The sequence below is a fragment of the Phasianus colchicus genome, chromosome 6 (genome assembly GCF_987193195.1).
Source record: "Phasianus colchicus chromosome 6, bPhaCol1.hap1.1, whole genome shotgun sequence".
In the NCBI taxonomy this organism is placed as follows: domain Eukaryota; kingdom Metazoa; phylum Chordata; class Aves; order Galliformes; family Phasianidae; genus Phasianus; species Phasianus colchicus.
Window position 1 is genome coordinate 25,571,639 of NC_143441.1, and position 19,691 is coordinate 25,591,329.

At 41.0% G+C, this 19,691-nt stretch overlaps 1 protein-coding gene across 1 annotated transcript in view; it reads left to right on the top strand.

The window, feature by feature from the left end:
- The first annotated feature begins 1,749 nt into the window (after window positions 1-1,749).
- The window catches only part of MEOX2 (mesenchyme homeobox 2), a 52,753-nt gene continuing 34,811 nt past the window's right edge, over window positions 1,750-19,691 (top strand). The window contains exon 1 of the mRNA XM_031590051.2: window positions 1,750-2,678. Within this exon, the coding sequence (XP_031445911.1) occupies window positions 2,168-2,678 (511 nt within the window). The 5' untranslated portion in view covers window positions 1,750-2,167. The remainder of the gene's footprint in view (window positions 2,679-19,691) is intronic.

Here is a 19,691-nt window from a genome sequence, read left to right on the forward strand (position 1 = left end):
GGTCCGGGACTTCCCCGGCCCCTTCCCATCCTTGCCGGTGTCAGAGCCCCGGCAGCGGCCGCCCTTGCAGGACGGGTCCCTGCATTCCTTTCCACCCCCCCCCGCCTTCAGCCCCGGCCCCTCGACGGCGTCTCGCCCCCGCGGCCGGGGCGGGCGGACTGACAGCAGCAGGTTGGATTGCCGCGGAGCGCAGCGGGGCCGGGCGGCCGCTCCCCGCGCTCACCTGGGGCCGCCCGCGGCGGGGTCATGAGACCGAGGCCGGCGGGGCCGGTGGCCCCATGCTTTGGTGGCACACCCTGTTGCGGGGACAGCGGCATCACCGCGCCCGCGGCCCGGCGGGTTCGCAGAACCAAGAGCGCTTCAGCCACTGCGATTTCTTTGTACTCTTTTTTTAAAAATATTAGAGCACATATTGAAACGATAAACACAATGAAAAGCACAAAATATTTCATCAGTGTTGTAACTGTATATTTCCTTTATTCTGAAGAAATATCAAATTTTGAACAGGGCAAGGAGGCAGCGACTTCTGCTTTGGACGCCGCTCTCTTTTTAAAGACCGCATTGTTACATTTAAATCTAGAGACAATTCTTAAAAAGCATTAGATGACAGAAAAGGGGGGAAAGTCTTACCGTCGAAAGACTGCTGCAGGTTCCAGCTCAGCCTGAAACTGCAGGGAAAAGTGGAGCAGCTGCTGAACAAAAGTTTTAGATTTTTTTTTTTTTTTTCAGAAAGTCTGCAAAACTAATTTCCCACAAAATAGGACTCAATTTCCGTTTAAGAAACCAGCTCTTGCAAATCTCATACAATTCCTGATTTTTTCCAATGGCAATTCAAATTCATTTTATCTTTCGCACATGGACCCAAGAGTTTAGACTGAAAAGGCAGAGCTCTGTACTTTTTTTTTTTCTTTTCACTTTAAGTTTGGTTTGCGGGGAGGAGGAGGAAGGTAGAGCGAGGAGAAAGAGCAAAGGAACTCAGCACTTCGGCAGTGGGCATCACTTTGAGCAACGATCAATAAGCGCTTTATCCTAATTTAAACCCGTGTACAGCCTTCCTCGGGGCTATTGCTAATCCCACGACACGCGCAGCCCAGGCTGTCCCTCTCCAGGTTGTCCCACGCTAAAGACTGAGACGCAGCAAATGAAGAACCAGAGAAGTTGAGCAAACTGCGCTTCTGGAGGGGCAGGGGGCAAGAGTCGATTTGTCTGTGTTCAAACACACGTGGCAGCTCGCTGGGCACCAGGGGTTTCATCGCAGACCCACAGACGCTGGGGATCTCTTGTCCTTAAGGCCGAGGTGTGCGCAGAGGTGGCTGCGAGGCTGCCCTCGGCAGGCAGCCTCCCGCAGCCGGGCCGGGCCGGGCCGTGCCCAGGTGCGCTGTGAGCTCAGGTGGGGCTGCAGCCCAGCGCCCTCCAGGCGTATTTGATTTCGCCCATCTACCGCACCTCGCTCTTGCGCACACTCTGCGGGGTGTCCTTTAATCGCTCTCCCTTCTTTCCAGGAGGGGAGGGGGTTGGGGAGGCGTGCGGTGATGGCCCCGCGGGGCCCGGCCGCCCCCCGCCTCGCCCCGTATCCGTTTGGAGGGGGGAACGCACAGCCCCGGCGGAGCGGCGGACGCGCTCCCCGCGTCGCCCCGCGTCGAGGGGGAGGAGAAGCGGCCGCTCCCCGCCGGGCCGCCCCCGGCCACACCACCCCACCCCCCCCGCCGCCGCCCGGGGCGCGCAGCGCTGCCGCCCGCTGCCGGAGCCGCTCGGCGCGGGGATGGCGCTGGCGTTTTGGAGGGAGTTAGCATGTGGTCAGTGCTGTGCCGCTAAGCCAGCCCCCAGCTCACGTTACACACTACTGTATTTATAACCTCTCGGAGCCGTTTCCCCCTTCAAGCAGTTCTCTGGGACCACCTTCTATTGGCTTCAACCTCTCCCACTTCTTGACATCTGAGCAGCTCTGAGAAAGGCTCATCTAGGTCCGAGTGTTTATGCAGCGGAGACTGGCCGCTAGGGCTAAAGACCTGGATTATCTGAGCTCAGTTGCTTGCTGCAAAGTCTGTCGTTGCCGTTTTGGAAAAAAAAAACCCAGCCCCGATCTGTTTACAGTGAAAGTTGACAAAGGGTGGTGAAGTTGGATCCTTCCTAAACTCTCCTGCCTGGAACCTGAGACTTGCATGCCATGGATCACACACTATTTGGCTGCCTGCGCAGCCCCCATGCCACCGCGCAGAGCTTGCACCCTTTCTCCCAGTCTTCTCTTGCCCTGCATGGAAGATCCGACCACATGTCCTACCCCGATCTGTCTTCTTCTTCTTCCTCTTGCATAATAACGGGATACCCCAATGAGGAGGGCATGTTTGCCAGCCAGCATCATAGGGGGCACCACCATCATCACCACCATCACCATCACCACCACCAGCAACAGCAGCACCAGGCTTTGCAGACGAACTGGCACATCCCTCAGATGTCGTCTCCTCCCGCCGCGGCCAGGCACAGCCTTTGCCTCCAGCCGGACTCAGGAGGACCTCCAGAGCTGGGCAGCAGCCCCCCCGTGCTGTGTTCGAACTCCTCCAGCCTGGGCACTACCACCCCTACGGGGGCAGCGTGTGCGCCGGGGGACTATGGCAGGCAGGCTCTGTCCCCGGTGGAAACGGAGAAGAGGTCCGGCAAGAGGAAAAGCGACAGCTCAGGTAACGACGGCTTTCCCTGCGGGGTGGGAAACCCGGGCGGAGGGTGTCGGGGAGCTGCGCTGCTGGGCCCCGGCTGGGCCGGCCCGGCTCCTTTCGCCGCGGGGCTGCCACGGGGCTGCCCTCGGCCGCGTTCTCGGCATGTCTGTCATTAAGGGCAGCTTTATTAGGGCCACGGGGGGGGGGAGAAATAAAAAGGAAAAATCCAGCACGTGATAGCGCATGAAGTAGTGAAGGTAGCGGCGGCGGGAGGAAAGTTTCCATCCGACGGGGTGAGAGCTGTTCGTAGTTTCGGTGAGGATCTTAGCATCTGGCCCCGCGTCCCCCTCCCCCTTGTCGATCCGCCACCTCTGCCCCAAAGTTGGGGACAGGACGCACTCGGTGCCCCCACCCTGCCCGCGGGCTGCGGCACTGCGGCGCTGCGGAGGGAGATCGTAGCGTGGGGCTGCGCGGGCCGGTCTGAGTCTTTTGCACCCCGTGTGTAGGATCTGGCTATGCTTGCGGCTCAGTCCTCAGGAAGGGGCAAAAGCTGGGGTCCGTCAGCCACACGGGTGAATGAGAGATTTAGAAAGTTGCTGTGCTGGGGGCAGAGGGAAGGAAGGAGCTGTCTGACTTTTCACAACACCACAACTCTTGCTTAGAGATAAGCAGAAAAGCATATAGAGCCGCAGTTATTTTAGGAGGGTGATTTGGGAGCTCTGGGTGCACAAAAGCCCTGACATAATTTCTGCTTGAACCAGCAGAGTCTAGCAAGGGCAGCTCTGACTGAAGGCGCGCAGTGCAGGCGATGTGAAGGTGGCACACACAAACCAAAGGGCTGTCAGGGATGCAGTGTGGGGGCAGTGGGCACTTGGAAAGGAGGACGCAGTGCTCTGAGAGTTCCAGAGCAGGCGAAATAAATTGTTTGTTATCAAGGAAGAGAAAGTGAAAGGCTTTTCCACATAGCTGTGAAGTTCCCAATTGAAACCGTGACCTCTTGCAGTCAAAATGTTGTTGGCTCAGTAGAGTGGTGAGCGATTGGAACTGTTTAGGAAAATGACCCTGAAGGATACCATCATTACATTAATAAATTATTTTTATTTGTCATTCAGGATAGGCTTAGTTGAGTTTTATCTTATGTAGCCAGGCTGAAAAGTCTTCCAAGAATGAAAGCTGTACTTTGTCAAACAGCGGTGGTGAATTCCATCGATGCATCTTCCTTATACTTTATGAAACAAAAGGAATTGTCAGATTTTTGTGAGGCAGATGAGGAGTGCTACAATTTGAGTCCCTGTTACTACTGAAAAATAATTGGATGCCTGTTGGTGTAAGGATTTATTGTATTTGTCAGCATACTTAAAGCTGAAGTGAAAAAAGGAAATGGGTCCCTTTCACTGTCAGGGAAGTATCTGTATTGCTTTCTGTTTATTTAATTTTGCGATGCAAACCAAAAAGAACACTGAGGAATGTCACAGATTGTATCCTGAAGGGACTGGAGCCTTCTGTTGGATTTAGTGGACATGAGTGGGAGCCTCGAGTTGCGATTGTGCTTACACTGATAGTGCTGTGCTCCACACATCACTTTCTGAGACTTTCAAAAGACCAAAGCAGGTAACTGCTGATTGCCCCCTCCTCTCTCTGAGGAAGAAAACATTCTGTCCATTCACACAATAAGGAACTTCTAGAACTGAAAATAGGCACCTTCTGACAGCAACTGGGTAGCTGCAATGTCTTTGGTTTTTCCTCAGAAAAAGCCAGAATTTTGGACCAACCATTTAACCCCTCCCCCTTGTTAATCCTAAACTCTGATGCTACTTAATGCCATCCTAATGCGTGGCAGAAAGAACTGTTGTTAAGTCGCTGCATTGCTATATCTGTAATCCATAATTGCCTCTCACTAAATTAAAAATCACTCCCTTTATTTCTCATTAATCTGCTATTTTAAATAAATGGCTATGCTTTAAAGCATTTTATCCCCCCCTTCCCCAATTTTTGGTGACAGATTCATCACACTTGGAACCACTTCAATAGGCGTTTGTATAAAATCCTTATAGTAAATAACTAAGAAGTAAAGAGAGACTGTTTAAGTTTCGCTGCCAGTATTCTGAGACAATTATTAATGCTCCTGCTTATTTACAGATATATTTCCTGCTCTGAAGCATATCACATAAAGCCACAGAATGTTCAGTGTTTTCTTGAGCGCTGAATCTGTTTCGTACGTCAGATGTGTATTAACCTTAGGCCACCCCTTCCTTGCACTGCACTGCTTTCATCCCAGCGTTACCAGATCAGTAACGATGATTCATAAAACCGAGTTTATAGATAGTTACAAGAAAGTGAAACGTCAATGGTACTTGTGTCATTTATCTCCCAAACTAGTAATTGTTGCTTAGCCTTGTAGATACTCCGAAGAAGTATCTTCTTTACCCACTTTTGCTTACTTGTTATAATGGCAGGAGGGTATTTTTTTCAATTAAGAAGGAACTCCAGAGGGCAGGCAAAATATTGGGCAGTGGGCCGTGTGCTTGTTCCCGTGCTTGCTCTTTTTCCCTGAAATTCACATCTTGCAGAGGAATGGGAGGAGAGAGCCACTGTTTGCGCTACGCTTTGTTACACTTTTGTTTGGAAGCAGAAAGCCAGGTGAAATGTGCTTACATAGTATTTCCGTATAATCTGTCTGACTTACAGTTCTCTTCTGCCTAACCCAGGTTTTAGAAATACCCTTAGAAGCTACTGACTCGGCTGCTACAGGACAGGGTGACACTGCCAACTGTTCTTGTTATAAAGGACTGGGAAACACTGCTTGCTTAGCCATCGACTCATGCACACTACAGTTGTCAGTGTCTCTGTGTTCTGCAGTCACTCTCACAGATAGTGACATTCCATTCAACCTGCATAGGCCCAGCAGTGACTCAGTAGATGTGCAGGCAAGCTGGAGGGATGCGCTCAGGTCTATAGACACAAGATTTCTGCAGTGAGTATTGCCGTCTGCAGCCTTCCCAGCTCAGCTCTGCTTATGGCGAGGATGGTGGAGGAAAGGGACGATAGTAAAACTCAGGTTAGGTTGCAAGTAAATTCACTTATTTTAAAGCACACTAATGGTCAGGATTATCTGTGTGCTAATGAGGTGCAGATGAAAACCATGTTGAGTGTATGAAAAACATATTCTTGGAGCGCTTTCTTGCTTTGTGTTGTGAGTTGTTCTGTATGGTATATTTTGATTTATTATTATTATTTTAATTTCTCCCTTCTCATTAGCTGCTTGTGACTTTTAAGGCCATTTTCTTTCTGTTTTTTTATTGAGTAGGTTTTGTTTCCGAATAGATACAGTACACATCAGATACAAAATTACTACTGTGATTGTGTCAGTTGGTTTAGTTCAGTCCCAGATTTGCTAAAACTTTGCTCAGGAGAAAAGCTTACGTAGAAATGCAATCTGTCTTCACTGAGAAATGCAAAAAGAAAGTGAACGTGTTTTAACAAAGTCTAAAATTCAGTACCGAGTTGCAAAGATTAGGGGAGCGGGAGTCCTACTGAAGGAGATCTTCTAGGCATTGCTGCTACTCAAACATGGAATTATGATAGATATATAGATATATATGTTAGTAGGAAATTTGATTCTAGTGATTGAAAGTTTAATGTAATTGAACACACCTCCAGACGTGAGAAGTCTTTTTTTTTAATATATATTTTTAATTTTTTTAATTTACTCTTAATTTGACGAAAAATGTTTCTATATGGCATAATTTTCCAATGGAAGGCTAGCAGGCAATAATGGCCATTCACATTTTTACTGCATTTACAGTAATGTCATATAGAAACACTACTGTTAAACCTACAAAAACATCTCAGGAATCCAGTGTTTCAGTGGCTGTTCTGCTGGGTTTTGTTCATTGAGAAATCACGCAAAAAGAAAACAGTACTCTTTTCTCCAGTGTTTTAATATCTTTTATAACCTATCTATTCTCAACTAGCATGCAGTAAAAGTAACATCTCCAGAGAATTTATTTTAAGCATAACTAAATACCATAAATCATATGTAGTTGTTTGAAAGCAGGTCATTTTGATAAATGATTGTAAATACTGTGAAATCATTGGTTTTGAGGACTTCTGATTGGTTTCTGAAATACATCAGTAAGAAAAATGAGCTACACACTTGTAGTCAAAAAGAACTGTGTAACTGATTCATCAATGTGTCTGTGCTTTTCAGCATGGTTGTAAACGGAAGCAGGAAAAATATATAATAAAGCACAGTTTTTCTGAAAAGAGTTAATTTTTTTGGTATCCATTATCAAAGCATTGTGTACCATTGTACAGGAAAACAACAACAACCAAAAAGACATTGTAGATTTAATAAATGAAGCAAGTTCCAAATGTGGTGGACAATAATAATGATCTTAGGAGAAAAAGAGTAAGACTGATTGATTAGCAAACATTGGGTTACGCTATGAGGTACTTGCTCAACCATTTACCTTATGAAAATTGCTATACATTCATGTTGTTCTCGAGAAATATAATCTTCAGATTTTTAGATCTGTAAACATTTCAAATGCTATTTTACTGGTAAATTTGAAAAAAAAACCAACCCTTTTCCCCATTGCCTAAAAGTAATTTTGTCAGGACAGCAATAAGTATGTATTTCTGTCTGTTTACTTATATTATTCAGTAGGATTTACACTTCCCCCACCCATATAAGCATTGAGGTCTCAATGTAGCTGTTCTCTGGAGCACAAATGTTTTTGTGAGAAGGTCTGTTGACTCCAGTGCAACTGCTTAAGCTCTGGAGGTTTTTTCAGCCATGGGAGGTTAACTCTGTTACTCTGGTTTGAATCTTTTGGCACAGAAATTTAACTTCATGTTATTCTTTTATTATTTGGTATTATGCACTATCAAGGATCCAGTCTTCAAAGTGAAGTCACAGAGGGGTCTGGATGAGTTAGAAACGTGGTGCTAGAATCAAATGCAGAAAGAGATATGGACAAGTGGATTAAAGATCAGAATGGTCTGGCAGGAGAACTGCAAATTTCAGTAAAACTTATTCAAGAAATTGTGACTGTAGTTATCCTTTAGCATTTTTTAAACTAATGTTGTATGATAGGGAAAAAGCAATGCTTTATAATTCTTCCAAATATTGACTGATGAAATACTAGGATAGTTTGAACATTGCTAATTCTGCATTATATACATGAAGCGAATTTTAATTTCATTGGTTTTAGCACTGTAGGGCAAAATTTAACCTGACCTATTTAGCATAGCTTCTCTACTATTTTGCACAGTAAGTAATCAGATTCCAGACTTTTGTTTTTGTTTGCTCTCAGACTTATTGCCTTTTCAGATATGCTGGTTATTTAATTAGTAGTTTTTAATTGAGCCTTTTAATCTGCGTAGAGTTTGCCATTCGTAAAGTTCATTCTCCAGTGATAGGATGACTCAGTATGCTGTACCTTTGAAATTCCTCAAGAGTAGGACTGAGTTCTGTGCCTTGAAATTTAAGGGAAGGCGACAACATTATCTCTGCTGCTGTCTGCTAATAATCTGATATTGCTCATAGCATTATTGCTTCCAGCAAAGACAATGTTATATCACAGGATAGCAGCCGCTGTAGCGTCTTTTTTTCAGTAGTGGAATGAACTCTATCCAACCAGTTTTGCTAGTCTCCAGAAGGGAAGCAAAATAAGTCTGGTTTCATCTACCAGAAAGAGCAAAGTTGAAATCCAGCGATAAAATGCAGTTTTAGTGTAGTTGGGTTCAGTCATTTTTTTTTTTTTTCCATGCTATTGTGTGTCCTTGTTCTAATACACTTAAGAATGCAACTTGAAAGGACGTGAAGGGAAAATCATATTTTTTAAATATAAATACTTGCATATGTCGCTAATCAGGGTTGTAACTATAATAGTGTGGTGTTAGAGAAGTTTGATAAACAGTGCTTGAGGCTACTTCATTACATCAGAGCACAGCTGGGCACCGAACCCAGCCTTAGGATCTGTTTTGAGCCTGTGCCCCACTCATTTATTTTATGTCTGTGTTCCTAGTCCATACAATGGCAGTGCCAGTACCCTCCTTCCATTTGCAAAATGCTATAAGCACTTATTAAATGAAAAGCTTTGTGTGAGTGTGCGTGTGCTTTTTTAGGAGGCTTTAAAGACTTCCAGATCTGCATCACCATTTCTCAAGCACTACTGGTGGCAGGGTATGAGCTATGAGCAGCACGGGGCGCAGCCACATCACAGAAAATCTTTTGCCCACTACTCAGCAGGCATCACCTTTATTTCTGGCTGCATAGGCGCATGCAGCAAGAAGTCATTTAGACCTCTAAGCTTTGTGCCTGGGGTCTCCGGTGATGCAATGGCTGCTTTTGAATCAGATTTGATGAAAGTTTGAATTCAAAAATAGCCAAATGTGACGGTGCTACATGCGCATAGTCCACACTTGTATGTATTTGAAGCATTTGAATCACCAAAAAATGTTATTAAAATAAATGATTTATAAACATATGTGTTCAGTGAAATTTCACCTGGAAGAAACTGATGACACAACTCCCACTGATTTTTGATAGGGCCAGATTTTAAGACGTGTTCTTACTGTGAATGTAGCTTAGTTTGCGCAAAGGAGGCAGACCAGATAGTCATGGTTGTGCTTATGCTTTGTGTGATCTGCTGTGCTTCCTTGGACAGTGAAGAGCACAGTGAAGGAATATTTATTTAAAGAAGGACTGTTCCCTTGGGTCTTAGTTTTCTAGTGAGGTGGAAAAAAACATGTGCTGTCATTATTTAGTAATATATATTAAAATCTGTATCCTGTGAGATTTTCACCTAGCCCATATCCATTTGAAATGATATTTTAGTAAATGAAAAGTTAAATTTAAATCACAACAACATTGGTCAGTCTGGAATTAAATATATGTTTGGAATATCACTAACACAGTTACATTGTCATATCCTCACATTCACTGAGTTATGCAAAGTGGAAAAAAATCATTTATATAATGTGTTAAAACAGTAGACAGTTTGGTGCCATTACATGAGGATCTGCTTCTTAAGTGTTCTAATAAACATTGTAAATAGACAATTTAGACTGTCAAAATTCTACTAATGTTAAAACGTGCATATTAAATGTGCACTATTCATTGTAGATGAGAGAGGATTTCCTTCATTTTGAGATCTACCTACAGGAGACATGAGTTTATTTTCCATATAGAATCCTGGATTTTACAATTACTTCTAGTGGTAGGTTACTCAACTGGAAGTTATGCATATTACTAAATAGGCATGCAATTTATACATTAAAGGAGCAATCAGAAGTCACATTTAGTAGTTAGCATTTTGTTGTTTAATGATTAATGTAATCATTCAATACTATGCTGTCTGCAGTCACTTGAGTTTCCTGCTCATTACCTAGATAAAACAACAACTGAACTTTACATTTAAAATTACCTATGCCAAACAAGCATTGCAGCAGTAGAACAAAGGGTAATTACAATGCGTGAACAGAAAAAAACATACATGAAAACTTAACATTCATTTGAAAGAGAAGTTATTTCGTACTTGAACCTATGTTTCCTTTTATCTTTCTTTTCAACAAATGGAAAAAAAAAAAAAAAAAAGGCCAAACAACAGAAGAAACAAGTCTCAAAGGAATGAGGCAAATCTTTCATGTATGATGGAAGAGCATAGTTTCACTAAACCAATAAAATCTCGTGCATTATGAAACCTTAACTGAAAGCCAAGTAATCTTCCTTAATCTTCCTTTCTTTTCTTCCTTTCTTTTCTTCCTTTCTTTTCTTCCTTTCTTTTCTTCCTTTCTTTTCTTCCTTTCTTTTCTTCCTTTCTTTTCTTCCTTTCTTTTCTTCCTTTCTTTTCTTCCTTTCTTTTCTTCCTTTCTTTTCTTCCTTTCTTTTCTTCCTTTCTTTTCTTCCTTTCTTTTCTTCCTTTCTTTTCTTCCTTTCTTTTCTTCCTTTCTTTTCTTCCTTTCTTTTCTTCCTTTCTTTCTTTCTTTTTCTGTTTCTTTTTTTCTATCTTTTCCTGTCATCTTTTTCTCTTTCTCTCTCTTTCTCTTTCCCTTTAGTTTTTTTTAAATTGCTTCTTGGACTAGAGAAAAATTGATTGACTGAGCATTATTTTATAGCAAATGGGATATGAAAAACTAAAACTGAAACAGATTACTGCAAGCTTTTAAAAGAAGTCCTTCTTCCTTTTGCATTCTCTCGGATCTATAATAGCTGGTTTTTTTTTTTTTTCTGTTTTTATTTTTAGTGAGAAAGTTCAAACAAACACTGCCTTACATATATTGTGTTAGGTGCACTTCAGAGCTCTTTGCCACCATTGTGAGTTTTAATTTGACTGTGATCCCTACAGTAATGCCAGTATGTGTAATTTTGGATGTTAGGAGATGAATGGAAACCTGGGTGTGCTGATGTGGAAGCTAACTCCTGATTGGGCCAGGGCTTCATATCAGGCATCAGTAGTTGCATTACTTTGATATGAACACACCTGAAGTTAAGTGGATGTTTATACATTTTGTTGAATTGGGGGCATAAGTAGCTTAAATTTACCAAGTAGAAAAAAAAAAAAAACCCACACAACAGTTTCCTACTTTGGCCCTTCTAAAAATAGATACTAAAAATCTGTTGGACATATGTGAACCAACAGTGTAGTCTTGAAGGGAATGGAAAGAACTGTGGGGTTTTCTACCTGCCATGGGAAAAAAATGGCATATCCTAGAAGTCTACAAAGTATGGAGAGTATGCACAGTGACTTCTTTGTCAAGGTGGGTTCTGAAACACAAGTGTGGCTCATTGGTGTCTTGCTTGCTTTTCAAGCCTTTCATTTCTTTGGAAGTGCTACAGACCCCATCCTTGTGCTTGTGGACAAGCAAATCCTATTGGTTTTGTTTTGTTTTGTTTTTTTTTAAACTATGAACAGAATGATAGAAACAGTGACTAAATAGCTCCTAAAATCACAGAAATATCAGCTGTTTTAATGAAAAGAACTGGAGTCAGATGCTTTAATAAACTGTAAGATGACAGATTTTTTGAGGCCTCGGTACACTGAGCTGGTAACAATGATGTGAATGGAAACCCGTGTGGTTGCGGTGATGTCGACTACTCGAAGATGCAATGTAAATCCTTTTGCTTACAACAGCTGACAGTATTTTCTGTTGGAAGAAAAGAGCAGTCTAATGCAGAATAAGGTTTGTTCACTCCGTTCAAATTGGTATTTTGTGAAGTAGAGTTTAAAATCTAGTACTGGTCTGCAGGGTGATCAGCACGCTCGCTTTGTGTGGGATTTAGGGAGAACCAAGGACACTGCAAGCCCTTTGCACTTTGAAATTACTGTGATTCACTTAAAAAAAATAGCGTAAACTTTTTTTTTCCCCCCAATTCTTTTCCTATACTCTTGTTTTGAGAGTACCACAATGACCTCAAGCACCAGCTGTGTGCGAAGCTTTCTGCGTTCCTGAGGACATTACAACAATGCATACTGACGGCCTCAGCCTCGGCTCTCTCCCTGCCCTCTCTTCCCTCCCGCTCTCTTCCTTATTTTTAACAGATCTGTGTTTTCTGAATGAGTATATTTCTGTATATCTTTTCAGTTTCCATTTATTCTTGCAGAAAGAATGCCTGTTTTATTGCAAAACAAAAAATACCACTCTTTTTTCCAGATTTCCATTAGATATTAATCTAAAGTAACTTTAAGAACTGCAGTGGTCAGCTAAATACAACTGTACTGTTAGGTAATGTTACTTTATTAGGCAATGCAGAATGATCAGCAGAGCAGTCAGATGAAAATAAGAGACCTCATTAGTAGCCATCCGCGAGGTGACTTAAAACTGTAACATTATCTTTTCTTGTACTATTACTGCTTAAATTTACATGATCATCAATTATCATGCCAGTAAGGAGAGTTTCTGTGTATACTGTTTGTACGTCTATTTGTTATCTGTGAAACAATATATTATTATTAAAAGTAGAAAATGGAACTATTTCAAATATAAATAAAAAAATAACAATGCAGACAAAAACAGGAGAAAAATCTGGAGATTAGAGCATAAATGTTTTGGATTGGTTTAAATTATGAGGAAGAGAGCAGCCAAACTTCCCTGTAGGTTTGGTTCAGCTTTGTATTTTAATTTTTTCCTCCACTTGTTCTGACCCCCTTGTTTCTTACACTTTGATACATTGCTGCAACTTTATGAGGCTAACGTCTTTATTACTTTAATACAGAAATCTAACAGTATTTGAACCCTATAAAGCTATCTTTATTTGACTAGTTCCAAACTGAAATTTAGCCATGTAGAGAAGGCGTCAGTAGAGTTTGCAGTCTGCTGGCATGTGAAATATCAGCAATTTAACGATTTTGTATTTGCAAACATATCAGGAGAGCTTTGCCAGACATGACACCCAAACAAACACTTTTGTTTTTGGATAGAGATTATGTATTTCAAGCACAGTAGCTAAATGTGTCCAGGCATTCTGAAGTACGTTTCATGAGCTATAACTTACAGAACGACCTAGTCTTTCACAGTTCCCATGAATGCCATTTCCTCCCCTCCCACGCAAGTTCCCCAGTGCCTTACCAGACTGAGTCCCTTATGATAAATGTATAAATATGTGTAGTGATGGTCTAAGCTTAGTTTACTGTATGTAGTTATGTTGGAATTAACAGTATAATATTAAAAAACTTAAGCACAGGCATATTGATTGCTTCTCAGTCATTGACTCCTTCAGCTCGATGATGTCAGGCTGAGACATGTTTGTAGTTACAAAACATATGGGTAGATACCATAAAAATATTATTTATGGAGACTGTCTTGCTTTGTGTTTTTCAGGCGTGTTTCCACAGCTAATTGGTAGTCTTAATTCATACACACACAGACTAAAGCTGCATCCACATTAACCTTGAAACATATGGTTGACTTGATTATGTAGATAAGTGGAAAGCTTGATGCTACCCATATAGTGGAGTCTGGCTATATGTTGTTGCTGGCCTATTAAGTAAAAGGACCTCGTTAATGTATCAGCAGACTTCCTGCAAAAGGCAGAGTTGAGATCCACACTCAACTAGAAATGCAAGAAATACTGCTCTTAACTGAGGCATTCATAGGAATGTGCATGGAGCCTTGCTTGTTCATGGTTTATTTGGGGGTATGTGGTCCCTGAATACCTCTGCAAGTGCGTTTTTGCAACTTTGGGAAAAGGTGGACTGAATCAGTGCCAAGAAATGCATGTAGTGTACTGCACAACAAGCAGAAAAAAAGGAGTTTCGCTAGTCTTCCCTTGTACTCTAACTAGCACTATCATTTAATGCCTTCTGATCTCCACAAGACCTAGGTGGTAGCTTTGTGCAGATAAAGCTGGTTTCTTTGTAAAGGAGGACAGCATTTCTTCTCCTTCCAGAGCAAGAATGCACAGATGTAGGAAAAATGCTCACAAACCAGACCTGGGGGCCATCACAAAGTACTATTTTACAGGAGCAAAACAGCACTGTTCTTGATTTCCTCAGTACAGGATGGAACCACATTCTCTTTCTTGTTCTGAATAGGGTAAGAGCTATGGATAATTTGCCCCTTGAGGTTGGTAGTTGTCTTTTTTAAAAATCTCTTTCTTCTACTTATTTTCAGATTGTTTTACAAATGACTATTAGACCACTCTGCAGAAATCAAATCCAGTTTTTCTGCTACAGTGGTCTTTTGATTCCTGCACTGTCCCCACCAAAAAAATCCCAAAGTAATCAAATGATCCTACCTTTTATTCATACCCTTCTCAAATTCCTTTCCTAGAATCCTTCTTCTGATAGCAGTTTATCCACTTAGAACTAAACTATTATTTCTCCAAAAAGTTTGCCCAACTGCAGCTCAGACAGTGCATCTGTTCTCTTATCCCATCCAGGGTTATCTGCTTAAGTTAATCTGTTAATCAAGAACAGTGCTGTTTTCTTTGCACTGTCCTAAGCATGTTCTTCCCCTGTCTATTCACACTCCTCTCTTTTGCTGGTACAGCTTACATTCATGAAAAGAATGTCCAGAAGTAACATTCTGTCATTATATCATTGGTCCCCAATCATCGATTTTTTTTAGTAGGAACATACTTTGATTAACTGAGAGCTAACAACAACAAATAAAAGAGTTACTTCATATTCTCTCTTTTCTTCTTGAGATTTTAACTTCATAAGGGTGCACAGAGCAGATTCTGTAAACGGCTGTAGCAGAAATCAGGTGTGACCCAGGCACTGCAATGCCAGTGGTTAATATTTCATGCCAGTGATGTACCCAGTATTTAAAAAAAAAAAAAAAAAAAAAAAAAAAAAAAAAAAGGTTAAAAATCCTTGTATAAAAAGAACTAAGCCAACTGGGTGAAAAAAAGAAAAGAGTTCCTTAAAATGTAATATTTAATTCCATATTTTTAGGTAATAATTACTTTTGCCAGAAGGAACATGCTTCAAAGAAAGTAAAGTCTCATTTTGATGTGGCCTGTAAACTCTTTAAATAGCACTAGCAATTTGTCTTTTCGCTCTAGTTTCCTGTAAGAAAAATCCTAAAAGTGGTAAAACAGTAAAACATTTTTATTCAATTTCATTGGTATATTAGACACATATATACATTTGTTATGTGTATGTGCGCATGTGTGTGTGTATTGAATTTAAAATAACAGGAAATGAGGACCTGGGATACACCACTGGATTTGATTGGATCAGCACTTGGTTCCAGTATGCTGCTTTATTCCTAAATGTGTTTCTAAAACAGTTTGGGGAGGTTGAAGGCACTGTAAGCAGGGAAAGCAAAGAAAAGGTACAGAAGTGTTGCTGATAGCTTTTGGATGCTTGGGCTTGGCAATTTTGCTGTTACTTTGAATATCTAGAGTTTTTCAGTGTATTATCTGCAAATAGAGTGCAAGGTAAAATTACAGAAGATATTAAATCTGAACTCTGGAGTAAAAATTCACATGAGGATCAGATCACAAGGTTGGCTGCTTTCCAGCTAGTCTCCAGTGAGCATTTACCGATATCACAAATATCACCATAAAGTTTGGCACAACCATTCAGCTCAGTGAAGAGCATTCAGTTCCAGGACTGAAATAGCCAAAAGCACGAAATGCCAGAGCTGAGATGCGTTTACAGTGTAGTATTGAGACAGTTTTACAGCTTTTGTCTCAACTTTTCTTTCCCCTTTCTAGGGATAAAACTCTGATTTTTGGTAAGAATTCTATCAAATCTATAGAAGGGGGGGAGGGAGGGAGGAATGAGACACCAGCCTTAACATTCGTGACTTTAATGCAATCCTATAAGGCTATTGTGTCAGCAACTCACATTTCTGTAGTGCACATCAGAATCTAATAGATTGTATGAACACACTTTGAAAAACTGGTAAATAGATTCTTGTCTGGTCAAAATTAGAAAAAATTTAAACAAGAAAGTTGCAGACTTTGGAAAGTGATGGAGTCCTGCTCCCTTCCCCCCCCAGCCATCAGCAAGCTGATGTTTCCAGCAACTTCAAAAACAGAAGACTTCTCTGTAATCCTAAATGTACATAAGGAACAGATTAAAGTCCTGATTTGTGAAAAAAATTGAGCATATGCTTAGGAACCATTGACTTCAGTGGGAGTTAAACATGTCCTCGCACACGCTTCTTGAACTGGAGACTAATAAGGATATTAAAAAGGATCAAGAGGCTGCCCCCCTCCAGGAAATGGTGCAAAACTGTCATAGCTGAAAGCTTTTTTTTGTCATAATCATACTGACTTTCATCACTACTCTCCTCACTTCACTTCCAGCCTCCTTAGAGAGGAGAAAACAACCTTTTTCTCCCCTCTCTTTCCCTCCCTTTGCTTGTGTCTCTCTATGCCATACTAAGCTTTCTCTGGTCCAAGAAGTAAAAGAACTACAGTTCCTTTAAGGATGCAGTGTCCATTAAGGATGCCCTTATTTATAGTGAAATGAATGCGGAAGACAGTATAATGGTACAGTGGATGGGATCTGAACTCCAGAGAATTAATCACAAGAACTTTGCTGTTTAGCTATGAGGATATAACAGTGATTGGAAAAACAGAGAACACAGTATAAAAATGTACAAAAAGAAGGAAAAAGAATCTTGCAAAACAAACAAACAAACAAAAAAAGCTGCATATAATCTACCTACAGCAATCCTGTCGGTACTCCCACCCCCTCCAAACAGAAATCCATATTTATATTCTTTTACTGATGAGTGACAGATGGAGTGAAGTAGTGGTGACTAAAAGGGTTGAGTGTGGGTTGATTTCTTTCGAGTCAGCATGACAATGCGGGTTATGTATATGGTTCGTGAGTGTGGTACTAATTTATCAAATGCTCATTTGGACTTTAAAAAATAGCTTGCCTTCATTAGCAGTCTCAGGAAACAGACTCCATGGTGTAATAAATCTCACTTGCAGGAATTTTGGCCTGATACTCATCTAAAAATACTCCAAACTTTCTTTTCCTGAGCCTCGTCTCCCGCTCTAAGACAATCTTAAGTAATTCCTCCTTGCTTTTCATCCTCTAGCATTAGGAGACAGTTCTCACGCATCCTTCTACACAGGATTAGTTAGTCTGCAAGTCTTTGTACTTATCTTTGTGTTACTCATTCTAAACTGTTTGATTTCTTTTCTTAATGAGCATTCCTTCTGCAAATTGGGATGGAAGGAACTTTGTCATGATGGCTACTTAGCACAATGTCACCAAAAAATATTTAAGAATCAGAAAGCAGTAGAAGCATTAAATCTGAATATAGTTTAGGAAAGAACAACTGAGGAAAATATACATTACATATAAGAAAAGCTGAAAATTGACTTTATGCTTTTTTCTTCCCCCAAATTTTATTAAATTAGCTCATATAAATTAGTAAAGATGCTTCTTGCCAACTTTGTTTATATGTTTCTTGAAGCAGCTTTTGTACTAGACAAAAAAAGAAAAAAAAAAAAACCAAAATTTCCATCTGTGGTTTTGTTTTCACTGGTCACAGTTTCCTTTACTGCTACGTGTTGTAAAATTGAAATTAGATATCCAGTTGTTCTTTACTTTTGTCCAGCTGTCTGCCTATTCACAAAATTTCCTGAAGGTGTTGAAGGTTTGAATATTCAATGTGATAGGCCTGAAAAATATCTCTGTTTAACAGAATCTTTTCCAAAATGTTAGGATTTACTCATCTCTGCAGGTCTTCCCATGGTGGGAAGGAGACTGGGAATGGCCCTTTGCTCTCCCAAGTTTAGTATTAGGTAATGCTGGCCATTTCCTATGTCATTTGTTGTATCTGCAGACCCGTGGCACTGTCACCTAATTATATTTGCCTGTCTGTCTGTTAGAGTTGCCCTCAAACATTTAATGCAGTTACTAGGTAGCTTAACTACCCAGCGTAGCTTTCATCCATCTTAGGATGTATCAGGATCCAGGAGCAATGATGTATTCCAGGCTCTTGCAGAGCACTGCAGCGCTTGTATTAACCACTGAGGCACTGTAGGATGGACACAGTTGCCCCGACCAGCAGGAATTGTCAAGTCTTAAAACTTCTCTTAGCATATGTGGCGCATCACACATCAACTTGATGTGATCTCTTTTGTTTTCTTACATAATGAGTTGGTAATTTTCTGACCGTTTCTACCACTGTGTTTTGTTTTAAGCTGGTTTTCAATCTGTACTGTCTTCAAACCTATGAGCCAATCTGTGACCGCTTTTTGCTAGCCAACTATTATGGATTTATATTTTTTTAAACGTATTAAATAAAAAATCTTGATCCAAAAGATATTGTTTTGAAAGATACATTTTTACAATGACTTTATAAAAACTTTAAGTCTGCTACTAATAAAAAAAAATAATATTGCAAATAGTCCCTAACTGGGCAGTTTGCTAAGCTGGTGTTTTATTCCTTTTATAATGCTAAGGAATTTAAAAGCTAGAAAAACTGGCATTAAACTGAAAGGGCAATGGAAAGTTGGTAGCCTAAACATTTGTTTTGATTCATATGGAAGGAAAAAATTTGGACCAGATGCTTGAAAGAGCTGAGAACCCAGCAGCCCCCATTGTTCTTCATTTAGGTGCCTAAATGGTAACAGTTGGGTGTGCAGCTTTCTTGAAAACTGATCCTTTTGTGTTGAGGCAGCTTTTAGGCTTCAGTCTATCTCTTCCTGGCTATAGAATTTAACTGTAAACATTTTATTCCAGAATTGTCCCTCATCTGTATCCTTCAAGCATTTGCTTGTAGTTAAGAGATCTATTCTTAAAATTGCAGGACTGCAATACCTTCAGATTGTTCTGAGTTTTAAAAATACGTTCCACTCACATTATTTTCATGCTGGAAACCTACTGCTCTGCATCTTATGTTTTGGTAATACATTTTCGAGGAGTTCAGCGAGGCTGTGGACTCTTAGAAATGTAGTGTGGTCATACGCTGATATGCTTCAGGCTAAAAATTGTGGAAAATACAGAATACTTTAAAAAACAAGAGCTGTACACTTTCTACCATGCAGTAAGCTCTCAGTCATGGAAAGTTTACCATGAGGTTAGTATGTAGGTCGCTCTGAAAGTAATACTTCCTATTTGTTTCCATGGAAAGTATAACAGATACAAAGAGTACCATAACACTATTTGATTAAGAAAGTTCTCAGCTACAAAACACTATTTTTCAATATACTCACCACTATTAGCTATGCATTTTCACTAGTGAAGAACAAGAGCTCTCACACCATGCATGTAAAAATCTGCATAGCTCTCTGGAATTTTTTTTGTCTTTCGTGTTGCTGTCACCACTGCTAATACACATCACTCACTGACTCACTATGCTCACATCCACTATTTGGTCTCCATAAATGTCCAGCTAGGGTCAGTGAATGTCAGTAGGTGCTATTTTTTCCACATGGAGGAATTCCATGGTGCAGTTTTGCTTCACATGCAGAATCACAGAATCACAGAATCACAGAATCGTAGGGGTTGGAAGGGACCTCCAGAGATCATCGAGTCCAACCCCCCTGCCAAAGCAGGATCCCTACACCAGGTCGCACAGGTAGGCGTCCAGGCGGGTCTTGAATATCTC